Genomic DNA, 16,333 nt, shown 5'->3' on the forward strand with positions numbered 1-16,333 from the left:
GCCTCCTCCGCTCGTCGTCCTCCTTCCTCCGCATTACTCTTTCGGCGAAAATTGAAAGAGCCTTCCACGCCTCTCCAGAGCGACACACTGATGCAACCACCGCAGCCAAGGAGAGATCCTGCCCTATGACTGCGGTAAGTTCTCCCCTCTCCAAACTCCAGAAATTACAGGCCGATAGGGTATGTTCAGCAGTATCAACTGCCGAACCACAATAACGACACATTGGAGTGTCTTCTTTATTAATCCTAAAAAGGAATGAACCAAAACAGCCGTGTCCCGTCAAGAGCTGCGTGATCCTATAGGTGAGGAAGCCGGAACGTCTGTCCAGCCAGAGGTCAAAACTCGGGAGGATGGCTTCCCGAGTTCTCTTCCCAGCAAGCCGGTTGTTTTGGATGTGGGTATCCCACTGTTCCCTTAGCACCAGTTGTTCCTCCGCCCTGATGTTAGCAGGGGCATCCGGATGATAGGTCCCCGTCTCCTTCATATCCTTAAGTCTAAGGTATATTCGCCTAAGACAAGCCGCATATAAATGAATCGGCGGTATTCTGGCCAAAAACGTGACAGCCTCATACGAGGCAGTACGGTACGCCATGACCGTACGCTGTGCGGTAAGGCGGATTGCACGCTGCAGAACACGCTGTTGATTGCCCGACGCCATTAACTCCTTGCTCCATGTAGGAGCTGCGTACAGAGTAATGGATGTAATAATCGTGTAATACAGTCTGCGTTTGCACTTTATGGGACCCCGCAGGTTCGGGAGGATTCCACAAAGTGCCCTTCCAACTCTTGCAACTTTGGCCGCGACATATTCAAAGTGTTTGCAAAAATTTAATCTTCTGTCAATGCATACGCCGAGGTATTTAATAGTGCTGGAAAAGAAAATTCTAACGCCCTCAATCTCCAGAGAAGCGTCGCGAGGACAATGGCCAAAAAATATAGCCTCGGATTTCGACCATGATACATTTAGTCCAAGTGAACGGATGTTAGTTAAGATGAGCTCGAGGCACTCCATTGCCACAGCACATGCCTCGTCGTAATCATCACGAACGACAACCAGAAGGGTGTTGTCCGCATAGCAAACGACGTGACAGTCTTCGTATAAAAGCGTCCTTAGTACAGAGTCGAAACCTAAATTCCATAGGGGAGGGCCCAAAACCGAGCCCTGTGGGACCCCCCTATTCACGCACCTAGTGCGGCGGGTTCTATCCAAAGTCACATACCTGATCTTTCTGCCAGTTAGGTAAGCCTCAATAATTCGCCGTAGGTATTAAGGAAAACCTTTCACACGCATGGCTCTTTTTATGGCAGATAGCTTATTAATAGAATTGAACGCGTTCATAATATCCAAGGAAAACGCAAGAGCCACCTTTCCGTTAGCACGGGCCTCGGTGATGATAGATTTGACCAAGTTTAGTGCATCCGTAGTAGAACGCATCTTGCGAAAACCAAACTGATTCATATGGGCAGATTATCAAGCCCAACGTCATCAAACAAGATCCATTGATGCCAATTGCGCAGCTCTCAATTTTTGGATGGCTCGTTCTCGGACCTGTCGACACATCATCATCGGCACCTGCTGCAGTGTATCATGCCTCGATTCAGGAGAAAGAAGATGCTCTCGACGAGTTGCTGGCGAAATTCTGGACACAAGAAGAAGTGCCTGCAAGTAATACTCATGATCTTACGCCTGACGAGCAAAGATGTGAAGAATATTACAAGAGCACTGTTTCGCGGGACTCAACAGGTCGATACACGGTTCGACTTCCGTTAAAATCATCACCTGATACTCTTGGGGATTCGTGTCACACTGCGCATCGATGCCTGCAGGGCTTACTAAGAAGATTCGCACGAGATGACAACTATCGACGCCTGTATCATCAGTTCATGACAGAATATCGAGAGCTCAATCACATGACGGAGGCTTCACCCGTTTCCAGCCAGCACGCACAATATTACTTGCCACATCACGGCGTGCTCAAACCAGACAGTGCAACCACAAAATTACGTGTGGTGTTTAATGGCTGGAGTGCATCTACTTCCGGTCGCTCACTTAATGATCTCATGTACACGGGAGCCAAGTTGCATTTAGACGTCACAGACGTTTTGCTCTGGATTCGACAATTTCGGCATTTAGTGGCCACTGACATCACCAAAATGTACAGGCAAATCAACGTACACAAGGATGACTGGAATTTACAACGGGTTCTCTGGATAGACAAACAACTCAAGGAAATGGAAAATTATCTAACAACGGTCACGTATGGTACCAAGGGTGCCCCGTTCTTAGCAGTGCGAACACTGCTGCAACTGGTGAAGGATGAAGGCCACAAGTTTCCCCTTGCAGTGCCGCCACTCATTGAGGGTCGATATGTTGACGACACTTTTGGAGGCGCCGACACAGTTCAGCAGGTAAAAGAAATTGCAGTGCAACTGAAGAATTTGTGCATGGCGGGCGGTTTCCCATTATCAAAGTGGCACGCGACTCATCAAGATGTGCTCACTGCGGTTCAAGCAGAAAAGGACCAGGGCTCACAAATTGCATTTGACGATTGCACAACCAAAATACTCGGATTAAAATGGCTTCCTTACGAGGATTCATTCACATTCTCAACCAGGATCTCATCGCACACCAATCATTTCACCAAACGCCTCGTTTTGTCTGAAGTGGCTCAGATATTCGATCCACTAGGCTTTGCATCACCAGTAGTGATCAAGGCCAAGATGCTCTTGCAGGAGCTGTGGCTTTATAAGCTCCGATGGGATGAACCACTGCCATCCCAGCTTTCATCACGGTGGCTCATCATTAGAAAAGAACTCACCAGCTTAAGCAAGATCTCAATACCTCGATGGTATAACACATGGAGTACCTCGTCAGTGGAATTTCACGGCTTTTCTGATGCTTCTCAACTAGCAATGGCTGCAGTCGTATATATCACCGTCCACGGCTCTAATGGCGCCACGATTTCATTGGTGTGCTCCAAAACTAAGGTAGCACCGCTCAAACGGCTCACCATCCCGAGACTTGAACTCGCCGCAGCACTGCTGCTCTCAAGACTCATGCAATACGTTCAAGCCACCTTGAAGTTGAACGTTATAGCAACTCACCTGTGGACGGACTCTCTTGTGATACTCACGTGGATCAAATCTCATGCATCACGCTGGAAGGATTTTGTGAGAAACCGAGTTTCTCAGATTCAAGTTCTCACTGCAAAGGCACACTGGAAATACGTACCGGGTACCTCCAATCCAGCCGATTGCGCATCCCGAGGATTGACTACGTCTCAACTTCAAAGCCACTCATTATGGTGGACGGGACCACCGTGGATACTCACACTTGAAGCATGGCCATTACAACCCGCGCTGTCGGACGAGTTGAGCTGCAGTGAGGCCCGTCCTGGCATTGTGCTACATGCAGCGGCATCTCAGTCGGACTACCACTGGGACCTCATATATAGGTACTCAACCCTCAATAAATTATTGAAAGTAACAGCTCTCTGTTTCAGGTTTATCTCTCTTTTGAGAAAGCGCCGAGCCAAGTCACTGGACTTGCACTCAGCTTTGGAGAAGGCCAGACTATTCTGGATCAAGGCTACTCAAGCGGCATACTTCACGCATGAGATCAAGATGCTCACGGCCAATTCGAGACTACCACCTACTCACGCATTCAGTCGATTGACTGCGTACATAGACGCTCAAGGGGTTATCCGAGTTGGCGGCCGCCTCAACCAATCAGCACTAGCTCAAGACAACAAACATCAGGCGATTTTACCGCGCCACTCACGGTTCTCAACCTTAATCATCGCCCACGCCCATTTGCGTACCCTACATGGAGGAACACAGCTGACATTGGCTCATGTCAGGCAACAATATTGGATCATCGGCGGACGGGCTCCGGTGAAGTCTCATATCTTACGGTGTGTCGTGTGTGCTCGGCAGAGGGGGATCCGTGCTCATCAACTGATGGGCCAACTACCTCTCTCTCGGGTTACGCCGTCACGTCCGTTTGCTCATGCAGGAGTCGACTATGCCGGACCGCTCACCATCAAGACATGGAAGGGACGAGGTGCCAAAGCATACAAGGGATGGATCTGCGTGTTCGTCTGCTTCTCCACCTCCGCAATTCACCTCGAAGTAGTCAGTGACTACTCAGCAGAAGAATTCATAGCAGCCTTCCGACGATTCTCAGCGAGAAGGGGAATTGCTCAGACCATGTTTTCGGACTGCGGGACAACTTTCATTGGAGCAGACGCCGCGCTCAAAAAAATGTTCGTCCAAGGCGCTCAAGAACATCAACGGATTGCTCAAGTTTTGCAACTTGACGGCATAAGATGGGAGTTCAACCCACCAGGTGCTCCACACATGGGGGGCAAGTGGGAGGCGGTTGTAAAGTCCGTGCAGTTTCATTTGAGACGGACCATCGGGAAGACCCTACTCACGACGGAAGAACTAACAACGTTGCTTACGCAAATAGAAGCCATTCTCAACTCAAGGCCTTTGGAACCGTTGAGCGACGACCCTGAAGACGTCTCAGCGCTCACCCCAGGTCATTTTCTCATTGGAGGTCCACTCACTACCATACCCGAGCCATCTCTGATCGACCTGGCAACCTCGCGACTATCTCGGTGGCAGCTCATCCAGCAGCGTGTTCAACATTTTTGGGCACAATGGTCGGCTCATTATCTGCAACGCCAGCAGGCGATATCCAAGTGGCATCATCCTAACAACAACATCAAGGTGGGCTCTATCGTGCTGTTCACCGACGAACGCTCTCCACCGTGCAAATGGCCACTCGCAAGAGTAACGGCTTTGCACCCCGGAAAGGATGGACTTACTAGGGTGGTTACCCTCAAGACGGCCACCACGATGCTCACCCGGCCAATTGCCAAGCTTGCCATATTACCCATTTCATCAGGATAAAGGATCAAGAGTAAGGAATCATCAACAAGGTTGCTGATGGCGGGCGGAATGTTCGAGATTCCGTTATCACGTTGCGCCATCCCCTCAGATGGCAGCATAAATCGGGATCGACAGGCCGGATCGACGCGGCGGCTTGCGCAAGCACGGGCGCGCTCATCGCCAACCTCTCCCTCGCGCCAGAGAGAGTAGTAGAACATGGCCGCGCTTTGACCGATACGACGTGTGCTCATCCCTGTGTTTCCGCGATAGTGAAAGGACGCATTGAAGTGCCCATCACAGTGATCAACGCTGCAGAGAGGCTGTGTTAAAGCGTAACGAGACCGCTCATCCCGCTCCGGTACACCTACACGACGACTCAGGCTCACACGTGTGCGAGTGCCGGCCGCCACGTGCCTCCCCGGCTCACGGGCCACTCATCACAGCGGGACAATTAATATAATTGATCCCGCTCAGTTTCGGACATTCACAGACTTCTCAATTCTACACCGCTCACGAATTCTCAGGTCAGATTGTATAGTTTTTGACGCATTAAAGACGGCTCAGACTGTGGTCTGAGTTACACAAAAAATAAAGGAATAATTCGTTAACACCCTCCACGCGCGTCTTTCTCATCCCGCTTCCATCGCCGGGAAATATCAGCGATTTCGCGAACACGTAGAAATATTAACAAGCTTTGCGTGTAGTTGCTGTATATGTATAATATTAATGCAAAGAAGTGAATATAACGTAAATACTTATAGAAAATGTCGTATTAATTGCATTGATATTGTAATTAATAATAAATTATGTTACACTGAATTGTAAATTAAATCAAGATTAGGATAAATATTAAAAACATTTAATAAAATATTTTTGATCAATGTATGTATAAAAATAAAAATAACACGTTATTGTTTAGAAAAATTTTTATTTAAACATTTACACAAATATAAATATTTTTTAGAATTCTCTTAACTTAAATGTAAGGAGACATATGTGTATGTCCGTTTGTTTAAATAATGAAGTGTCCTAACCCAAAAACAATTTTAGAAGATTTGCGCCACAAATGAATATGCCCAAAGAGCGCCAATGCGCGTATAATGCGCTTTGAATGTACATTAAACTTTGCATTAAATGCGGGTCGTAAATGCACATTTAAAGCGCATATTTGTCCCGCATTATATGCGCATTTAATGCATATTATGGCAGCGCATACCAAAAAGTGCACCTACGCTCATTGATCGAGAAGCCCAATCGGACAACTAGTGAACTCTGTACTATATTGGAATGCTCACTACAATGTTTAGAGGCCGGAGACGAAGAAAAAAGGGATAGGTTGCTCAGTGTCCACTGTGTCCAGACTAGAGCTCTCGATTGGCCGCGTGTTTCAATATTCACGTGTACACGTGACCCGTGTACACGGATTTAAGAAACCTTTATTCACGTGTACTTATGCACGTGACACATGTACACGAATATTCGTGTACGTGTACACGTGTACACGTGTATCCGTGTATGTGACACGTGTACACGTGTATCCGTGTATGTGACACGTATACACGTGTACCCGTGTATGTGATACGTATACACGTGTATGTATACATATAAATGAAAATAAATACACGGGTTGAAACCTTGAAACACAATAAAGCTAAATACATAGGTTACACGCAACATCTATTGTCAACTTCTATTTTGGTATAAAAAAACTAACATCGACATTTTCTGGCAGCACCTTCAAAATAACTGTTATTTGTTCCTTTGTATCTTCAATCGCGTGGAGACAAACTCTGTCTGTTGGATGAGATCACAATTCATGTGATTATTGGACAAGCAGCATGAAGCTTCGCAAAAGTTGGGTTTGGCAGTACGCTACCCGTAAAGGTGATAAGGCATATTGTGAATTATGCGATGACACAGACGACAATGAATTCTCCTGCACTGGCGGTACTACCGGATCTTTGGGAAGACATTTAATGACAATTCATGGTGTTTACAAGGAAAGCAACACAGCATCTAGAGAACAACACACACACACACACACACACACAGTTGGTTTCTTCTTAAATATTTATTATTATTTTATACCGCAAACGAAAAATTATTTTGCTACTTAATAAAGAAACATTTATATAAATATGACTTGCGCATGCAAGTAACTTTAATTGAATATAAATAAATTTAATTAAACATAAATAAATAATATTAATAAGTGAACAAAACCGTTAAGATATACAATCAAATCATTAGAGAAAGCCATTTACGGTCTGACTGGATCTTGGTAGCCTAATAATATTTCTGTGTAAATTATTGTATACATTTTCCGACACAATAACTGCGCGCCGATATTTTTGTCAGTCTTAAAACACAGCTTCTGTTGAAGCAGTAAATTCACATATTTAAATTGATATAATCGATTTAACTTATTACGATGCTAATAAGCATCATTATTAAAACACTATAAAGAATTTATTGCTTCCCTCATACCGTGACGGGCGTGATGCTTGTTAGCATCACAAGTTAAATTGATTATCGATTTAAACATGTGAATTTACTGCTCCAACAAAAGCTGTGTTTTAAGACTGACAAAATGTTCGGCGCGCAGTTATTATGTTGGAAAATTTATACAATAATTCACACAAAAATGTTATTAGGCTACCAAGATCCAGTCAGACCGTAAATGGCTTTCTCCAATGATTTGATAAATAAATAAATTTACTCTAAATGACAAATGCTTTTTATATTAAAATAAATTACAGGCACGATCCATCAGATCATGAAGAAAACACGAGCGTTGAAGAACAACAAAATAATATTAGAGACAATACAGACATTGAACAAGATCAGATAGCTGATCTCTCCCCATCAAGTTTGTCTTCTCAATCAATTCCGAAACGCCAATCAAGTTCGTCTTTTCAATCAATTCCGAAACGCCGACGGAAGCAGCGCAACATACAAACATTACAAACCAACATTGTTTGCAATGCAGAGCGAAAGGAACTCATACACCAAGCATTGGCTAAAATGATTGCAATCAACCAAATGCCGATCTCTTTTTGCTCTAGCGAGGGCTTCCGGCAATTTATGACCGCAGTGGTCCCAGGCTATTCTCCATGTAAAGATGAAGCTCTAAAAAAAAGGTTGAATCTATTAAAGGATAATGTTGAGGAGAAAATTAAAGTCGCGCTGAAAGATGCTGTTGCTGTTTCATGCACTACTGATTGCTGGTCTTCTTTAACACAGCATTCTTATGTCACTCTAATCGCTCACATGTTGGATGAGAATTGGACTCCTAAATGTTTCACTCTTGGAGTATACGAAATGGAGGAGCGTCACACAGCAGCAAATTTGGCCAGTCGAATGGAGGAATTATTCGTTAAATGGAACATTAATGAGAAAGTCATGGCAGTAGTCACCGATAATGCCACAAATATTGTAAACGCTACTCACTTACTCCAGCAAATTTCAGAAAAGTTCGGTCTTACTTGTGCTGCTCATAGTCTCCAGCTAGCGGTTAACAAAGCGCTCGTTGGAGGTGATATTGAAAAACTGCTTGTGAAATCCAGCAAAATTGTTTCACACTTTAAACACTCAAATGTGGCAAAATACGCGCTTCAAGATAAACAAGAGCAGCTCGGTCTACCTACGATGAGTCTTTTACAGAGTTGCAAGACAAGATGGAACTCGTCATACTTTATGCTCGAGCGACTTCTTCAGAACCGAATCCCTGTCATGAATGTATTGACAGATCGTCGTAGTACCACAACTTCGGTAGCCGAAAGCTTAGAAATAAGCGAGAGAGAATGGACACTCATAGAGGCGCTTTTGACATTGTTAAAACCTCTGCAATTGGCAACTACGGTTTTATGTGGCGACAACAGTTCTCCTGTATCCATGGTTCGTCCTGTCCTACAAAAGACACTTCAGAACCACATGCAAATTCGCGATGAGGATGATGTAATGATAAAGAACGCCAAGGAAATAATCGCAAATGAAATCACACAACGTTTCGACTTAACATGGACCTCCAACAACATTACAGCGAGACAGATTGCTTCAATGATGGATCCAAGATTTAAAGACTTGGATCATGAACCTTTTGAGGCGAGATTAGAGATTAGAGGTCACGTGAAATACATGCTACAAGAAGTATCTCCTGTCGAAGACACGTGCTCCAAAGTTACCACAAAAAATAGTGCTTTGGAGTTCCTTTATCAGCAAGAAATCAATAATAATGACATTGATACGCAATGGCAACGTTATCTGTCTGAACCACAACTAAGATTTGATTTGGATCCATTTGAGTGGTGGAATATTTGGAAGGATAAATTTCCTGCTATTTCATATCTTGCCAGAAGATATTTGAGTATACCGGCATCTTCTGCAAGCTCAGAGCGATGTTTCTCAACGGCTGGTAATATAATTACTTCAAAAAGAAGTTCTTTACTGCCAGAAAATGTAAATATGTTAGTTTTTTTATACCAAAATAGAAGTCTACTTTCATAGATACAATTTTCTACATTTTCGAAATTTATGATAAGTTAAGAACAAAAAATATTAATAAACATTATTTTTCCGTAATATATATGTCGCTTATTATAATAAATGTATTTATTCACACACACTTATACATTGACAATAGATGTTGCGTGTAACCTATGTATTTAGACAATAAATCAAAGATAAAGATATTCTCTAAATAAGAATGTTCTTTTATCTGTGTAGAGTTCACTATGGACAACCGAAGCTCTACCAACTTGCTTACCCTATAGGGGATCTAAGAGTCTACACGTGCATTTACACATTGATGCTTTAAACGCAGAAATAAGAACAAAGATAGTTAGTGGAACTATTTATTTAAAATTCAATTTATATAAAATTTAAAAACTTAAATAAAATGTTTCATAATGAGTAAGAAGCTACTTATTTATGTAAATATAATATAAAACCTGTTATTTATAAATCAAATGCGCGTTTGCATTAATTACGCATTTAAATGCGCGCATTTTGAACACACAATTAATGTAGTTTTGAAGCCAATGCAATTGTACGCGCTTTGAATGTACATTAAACTTTGCATTAAATGCGGATATTTCACCAATTTTTTGAAATACATATTATTTGGGTTGAGTTATGTAACGCAATTATGTGATATAATAATTTTTGTTAAGGAGAAATAAAGCTACTACCACTTAGGTTGGATTTTTGAATTTACAACATTGCGCGTGTACTTGGCGCCTTTTTTTATCTTTTTTGAAAAAAGTAATTTTGTACTGATATCACGCATTTTGTAGTGTTAAGCAAGGATCGACAAAAAAATTTCCATTTTTTATTTTTTAATTATTTACGAAGTTAGCAATAACAACAAATTAAATTTTTATGAATTAGCAAATTAGTAATTAGTCACAAAAAATTACTAACATAAAAATTAATAACATTTAGTTAAAAGTGAATTACACATTATTTAAAAAAAATGATAATTTGTCAGAGAAAAATTTCTAGTACGTGAAAATTAGTATTTAGGTGAAATTAATTCATTTTCGCCTAAATACTAATTTTATGTAACTAGAAATTTTTCTCTGACAAATTACCAATTTTTTAAGTAATGCGTAATTCATTTCTACCTAAATATTATAAATTTTTGCGTAATTAGTAATTTTTTGTAACTAATTACTAATTTGCTAATTCAATAAAACTTTAGGTAAATATGGATGGAGGAATAACGGCACCTTCTCCGATTCCCTTGAAATTTTCAAATTTTGTGTATTTTGTTCAGTAAAAAAGATTCTCAGAAGGAAAATTGTCGCTCATGTTCCGTTTGTTTATAAGTTATACTTAAAATATCACGATGTCCGTAAGTAAAGAAATAATAAATAATTTATAAATATATATTTCGCTTCTTATTACTATTAGATCATATGTTATTTACAACTTCATTCGATCATATATTTTAAAATTATAATCTTTGTTAAAGCAAAGAATAGTAGAAAGAATAAATACAGAGTACCTATTCTCGACTGCTTTAATCAAAAACACAAACTGTTGTCTGTTTTAATTGTGTGTAATCCTTTAAATTTTTATCCCAAAACCTTTTTCGAATTTTGGACCACGTTCGCATTACTAATTACATCTTGAACTGCAATCAAGGAAAATTATAAATTTGTTCTACTGAATATAATATATCAATCAGATACTATAATATTGTCACGTTCTGTCAAAATTAAGTTAATTCGTCCGTTTTTGGATTAAAACATTTAAGTAATTTACCCGGGATTTGGACCAGGTTGCGTGATTAATCCAGTCCGAAGAGATATCGAATTTTGTATGTTTTAAAACAAGGGTCAGATTTGTTTATTAAATTAAAATTTGGAAAATCTTCTATTAAATCCAAAGAGGTTAATTTATATGGAATAAAGGTTTGAGTTTTATTATCTCGAATTTCAGTTTCTAATTTCTTTAATTTGAGAAATAATGAAAAAGAATCTTGATTTAGTTGTATATAGTTTGTTTAATCTGATATTTAATTCTTTTAAGTTGGAATATATCTTTTGCCCCCTTTTCTGGGCATGAATGAGGATTAAAAGAAATCCTATTGCCACTCTTTGGCAGCGACAGGTAAAGGAAGGAAATCTCCTGTTGCCACACTTTTTGGCAGCAACAGTTAAGAGTTGTGAAATTAAAGGATTTTAGAGTAAAATTAGTTTTGAGAATTAAAATTAAAATTATCTTTATTCAGGGAGAATATGTTTACAACTGTTGTTTAAAATCTGATTTAATTGATATGATTTTAATTTTTGTTTACAATTGTAGTTAAGATCCTGTTTTTAAAGATTTGCTGAAGTTAAAGTGTATAAGTCAGAATTTAATATGTTAGCTCGTATAAAGACTGTCTGTAGATTAGGTTATGAGCACAGGAAAATAACTCAACTAACAACTAACTGAACGATGATTTTCCGCGCTTATTTATACTCAAGTAGCAAGAACCCCCCGCGCGAGCTTCTTACCACTTCTTTGTCTTTGAATCTTAAAGGAAGAGGAAGGTCTTATCACTAGGTGTAATTCTATGCCCTGTGAACCGCGGCCTGAGAACCGTCTTCCCATCAAAAATCGGATAATTAATCAATATCGATATCTCTCTTTTAACATTCCTGGCTATTTTAAGACTGAGTTAAATTTTGCTCGCACGTAACACTATATGTAGAAGCTTTAAATAACATAAAATTATCTAATTGAAGTAAGAAGCAAAACATATATCCATAACGGCTAATATAATTACTACAGCTTCGGTTTGTTTACATAATTATGTGCTAAAGGAAGAACAACGAAGTGGCTATAAATTTTACAGTAAAGAAATAACTCCAGAAAATAATATAAATCAGGTAAAAAATTATAATTGAGTAATTGGAGAAATATATAATTATTAAGTGGATATTTTGTTAAGTGGATATTTTTAAATATTTGTTAATAAACATATTGTAGAATCCAACGTGGTTTTCATTATCGAATGTTGAAGAATGCAGTGGTAACGTCAGAGATGCTCAAGCTCAAGCTAAATAGAGAATCCATCATCATTTTCCTTCTGATATTCTTTTCATGTTCTGGCATACCGTTAAACTGCACTTTTATGAATTCCATAAATGCATCATCTGCTGTAGATGCTTTTGACGTTTCCATATAACTCACAATTCTGTTGCCCACATTTAAAAAATTGTGTTCTAACTCCTTAGTTTCATCCAGTTTTCTTCTTTTTGGCCTTGGAGAACATATTACATCTTTGCCATAAGTAGGGGAGAGTCGGCTCCCTTGAGCCACGGGGTTTAATGTGACAGTGCGAGTTTTCTGTATTAACGTTCTGCAAAATAGTGACGGTGGGTATGAAAACTTTCGTTTTCAAAACATATAACTTCCATCAAAAAATTATGCCGAAATAAGCATATATACTTTAGTTAAAGGCAGATACGTAATTGGAGCCTTGCAAAGTAAATTTTTACTTGTCATAACTTTGTGATATGTATGGATTTCTAGGGATTCTACAGTTAAAAAAAATTCATAAGACGTTCGTCGGGATCTAGGTTCAATACCAACGTGCGCACAAAAACGTTTAATTGTTCTGTATCTGAAATATTTACGATAAATAATATCAATGTTCAGTGGGGTCCAATGTGACGCAGGTTGATGGGGTCCTCTGTGCCACGCTTACAGAACTACCCCACACAGCACATAATATCATTCGTATATACTGAATTAATACTCAATATACTATAGATGTACAAGATATACTGATAATATCTCTATAATATATTTTGCAGTATATTATTTTACTGATATTTTAAGAATATTCGAAATTTATCAGTAATATTCGGTCTATTTATCGAATATTTTCAGGATATGCTAAAATTATCAGAATAGTATATTATTTTACTGATATTTTAACAATATTCAAAATTTATCACGCGGGCGGCAGCGCGAGCTCGCGCGGCAGGAAAGTTCGGCTCGCGCCCGCTACGCGGCGCATTGCCAGTATTCTTTCGCGTAATTAAGATTCAACATCGACTCCTATATCTAGGGCAGCTCGGCAAGGTTTCTCCAGCGTTCTCAAGTTCGCCAGTCAGGACGTGCTCACCAGCAGGGCCTCTGACATAACCCTTTTTGTTTACGAAGTGTGCTTCCTCATCCAGGGCCTTCGTTTATACCTGCTTCGCAGGATATTAAACTTTCTTCGGTAAGAGTCGACAGAGAGCAAAATTAAAAAATTTGTTTGCATTAACGCAACAAAATTATTTGTTTGGTTTGTTAACAAGCAAAATATTTTCTAGTAGATACTGGTAATGTGATCAAAATATTTTTTTAATATACTCACAATATACCAAGAAATATTCTCAGTATATACTGAGTAAGCTTTTAGGGCAGACATTAGAACATCCTCAGTACGTTCTCAAAATATCATAGACGTATTTCGAATATCAACAGGATATACACAATCTACGTTTGTGATATACTGAGAACATTCTCAGGATCTACCTGTGCTGTGTGGGACCTAACCTACCTACGTGACAGCGCGAGTTTCCGTAGTGTGTTTCGATCGCGGAATAGTAAATGTTAGTGCCTAAATTTTCCTATAAAATAAAATAATTTCCATCGATAATCATATCCACACTTTCATTTTCTGTTTTTTTCACCCTTTAGTTACAGATTACATGTAATCGAGTCGCTGTGAGGCAATATTCGTTGATCTCTGCTGGGTTACGACAAAAAGTGAGGTTATAAGACTTTGTTTTCAGTTTTCAATTTCTTAGGTCATCTGATGAAACAAATATAACACGATTATTGATAAATTGGTTCTCTAGCACAGTCTTGGTTTTTCTTTTTTGTAGAGAGAAGAGTTAATAGACTACGTTGAAAAACATGCCGCGACAGAAAAAGAAGAAAACGGACCGGCAGACTGTTGATGCCGCTACGATGGAGCTGGGGATTCGCAAAGTTGTCGATGATGAGTGGAGTATTCGAGCTGCAGCAGAGAGCTTGGGCATAAACCGAACAACTTTACAACGCTATGTCAAAAAGTATAAGGAGACTGCACCGGAGGAGCGTAGATGCATGAGGCTCACACCGAACTACGCAACAAAAGTGGTCTTCTCACCTATCATGGAAGAAAATCTGAAAGAATACCTAATGACTGCATCCCAAATGCATCATGGATTAACTCGCAAGCAAGTTATGCAATTAGCATACCAGCTAGTTGTTGCGAACAAGCTTGATTGCCCACAGAATTGGCACGAAAAACAGTCTGCCGGTGTCGAATAGTATTATGGCTTTATGAAAAGGCATTCTCAGCTTTCACTAAGGAAACCCGAAGGAACTAGCTTAGCTCGATCCACTAGTTTCAATCGTACTTCGGTTAACGCTTTTTTCGATAATTTAGAGTCCGCGTATAAACAGCTCGGAGCTAACTTATCGCCCGCTGCAATCTATAATTTAGATGAAACTGCTCTATCGACGGTTCACAATCCACCCAATGTTATCGCTCCTAAAGGACAAAAACAAGTAGGCCAAGTGACATCGGGTGAGCGGGGAACTTTGGTTACGGCGTGTGGTATTATTGCGGCTAACGGAAACTCGATTCCTCCTTACATGGTATTTCCGCGCGTACATTTCAAAGGGCACATGTTGAAAGGGGCTCCGCCGGGCTTTAGCGGGGGAGCATCCAAAAGCGGTTGGATGAATGGCCAATTGTTTGTTGAGGTTTTAGAGCATTTTCAAAAATACGCGCATGCGTCTGTAGAGAAAAAGGTTCTACTCATTCTTGATAACCACGAATCGCATGTCACCGTAAACAGCTTAGATTTCTGTAAACAAAATGGAATCATCCTTCTGACTCTGCCTCCGCATACCTCCAACAAATTACAACCACTTGACCGTACCGTTTATAAGTCCTTGAAAAGTGCTTTTAACGTGGCTTGTAACGAGTAGATGATCAGTAATCCGGGCAAAACGATTTCTATTTATGAAGTGGCGGAACTTTTTGGAATCGCTTATCCTTCGGCTTTCACACCTGATAATATTAAGAAAGGATTTGAATCGACCGGTATTTGGAAATTAAATCGAAATGTATTCAAAGACTCCGACTTCCTGTGCTCTTCTGTCACGGATAGGCCCGATCCTGCGGTTACTGATACTGCGTCGAAAAATACCGGTCTTCCTTCGAACAGGAATATTGATCCTAATCTTGATGTTATCGAATTGCCTAATGATAAAGCTCAGCTTGTAAACTCCAACAACGTTACTTACAACAACGTTATTGTATTAAATACTTCGATGGAGCCGATCGACCTTAATCTTCCTTTGAACAGGAATATTGATCCTAATCTCCATGTTATCGAATTGCCTAATGATAAAGCTCAGCTTGTAAACTCCAACGACGTTATTGTATTAAATACTTCGATGGAGCCGATCGACCTTAATTTACCAATCATGACGCTTGGTGTTAGTGACGTCTTGGTACCAAACCCGGAAGTCCCTATGCCTTGCGAAGTTAGACCAGACGCAATTGATAGCGTAAAAGCCAGTAACAAAGAGAACCCCGTTTTACCTCAGGATGTACAGCCGTTTCCGAAAGCTGCACCACGAAAGGTTGGTAACAGAAAGAGAGTCCGTAGTGCAATATTAACAGACAGCCCTGTTAAGAACTCTCTATGTGAAGAGATAAATGCCAGACTCACAAAGAAAAAATTAATCGAGGAGAATAAGCGTAAAAGGAGTGCGGCGCTCGCTGCGGAATCTAAGACTAAGCCTAAGACTGCATTGAAAAAAAAACGACTCGAAAAACTGCTACTAAGCAGCAATAGGTATAGAATATAGAATATAAGCAAAACAGTAACTTCCGTCGCCAGTAAAGCAATATAGAATATAAGTATATAGAATATAAGTAAACAATATA

General features: G+C 40.2%; 3 protein-coding genes across 3 annotated transcripts; all 3 read left to right on the forward strand.

The window, feature by feature from the left end:
* Positions 1-1,503: 1,503 nt before the first annotated feature.
* LOC139784065 (uncharacterized) lies at positions 1,504-4,917 on the forward strand. The gene has a single exon (XM_071723227.1). The coding sequence runs from the start codon at positions 1,504-1,506 to the stop codon at positions 4,915-4,917; it is 3,414 nt and encodes a 1,137-aa protein (XP_071579328.1).
* Positions 4,918-7,540: 2,623 nt separating this feature from the next.
* LOC139784066 (E3 SUMO-protein ligase ZBED1-like) lies at positions 7,541-12,453 on the forward strand. Its single transcript, XM_071723228.1, has 5 exons — positions 7,541-7,572; positions 7,656-7,765; positions 7,886-9,354; positions 9,622-9,735; positions 12,376-12,453. Exons 1-5 carry the CDS (start codon positions 7,541-7,543, stop codon positions 12,451-12,453), a joined length of 1,803 nt encoding a protein of 600 aa, XP_071579329.1.
* A 2,259-nt stretch (positions 12,454-14,712) lies between these two features.
* Positions 14,713-15,366, forward strand: LOC139784067 (uncharacterized). Its single transcript, XM_071723229.1, has one exon. The coding sequence runs from the start codon at positions 14,713-14,715 to the stop codon at positions 15,364-15,366; it is 654 nt and encodes a 217-aa protein (XP_071579330.1).
* Positions 15,367-16,333: the final 967 nt, after the last annotated feature.

Source organism: Temnothorax nylanderi, unplaced genomic scaffold (genome assembly GCF_030848795.1).
Source record: "Temnothorax nylanderi isolate EJ_2023f unplaced genomic scaffold, tnyl_v1.0 TNYL_tig0580_pilon, whole genome shotgun sequence".
NCBI classification, from domain to species: domain Eukaryota; kingdom Metazoa; phylum Arthropoda; class Insecta; order Hymenoptera; family Formicidae; genus Temnothorax; species Temnothorax nylanderi.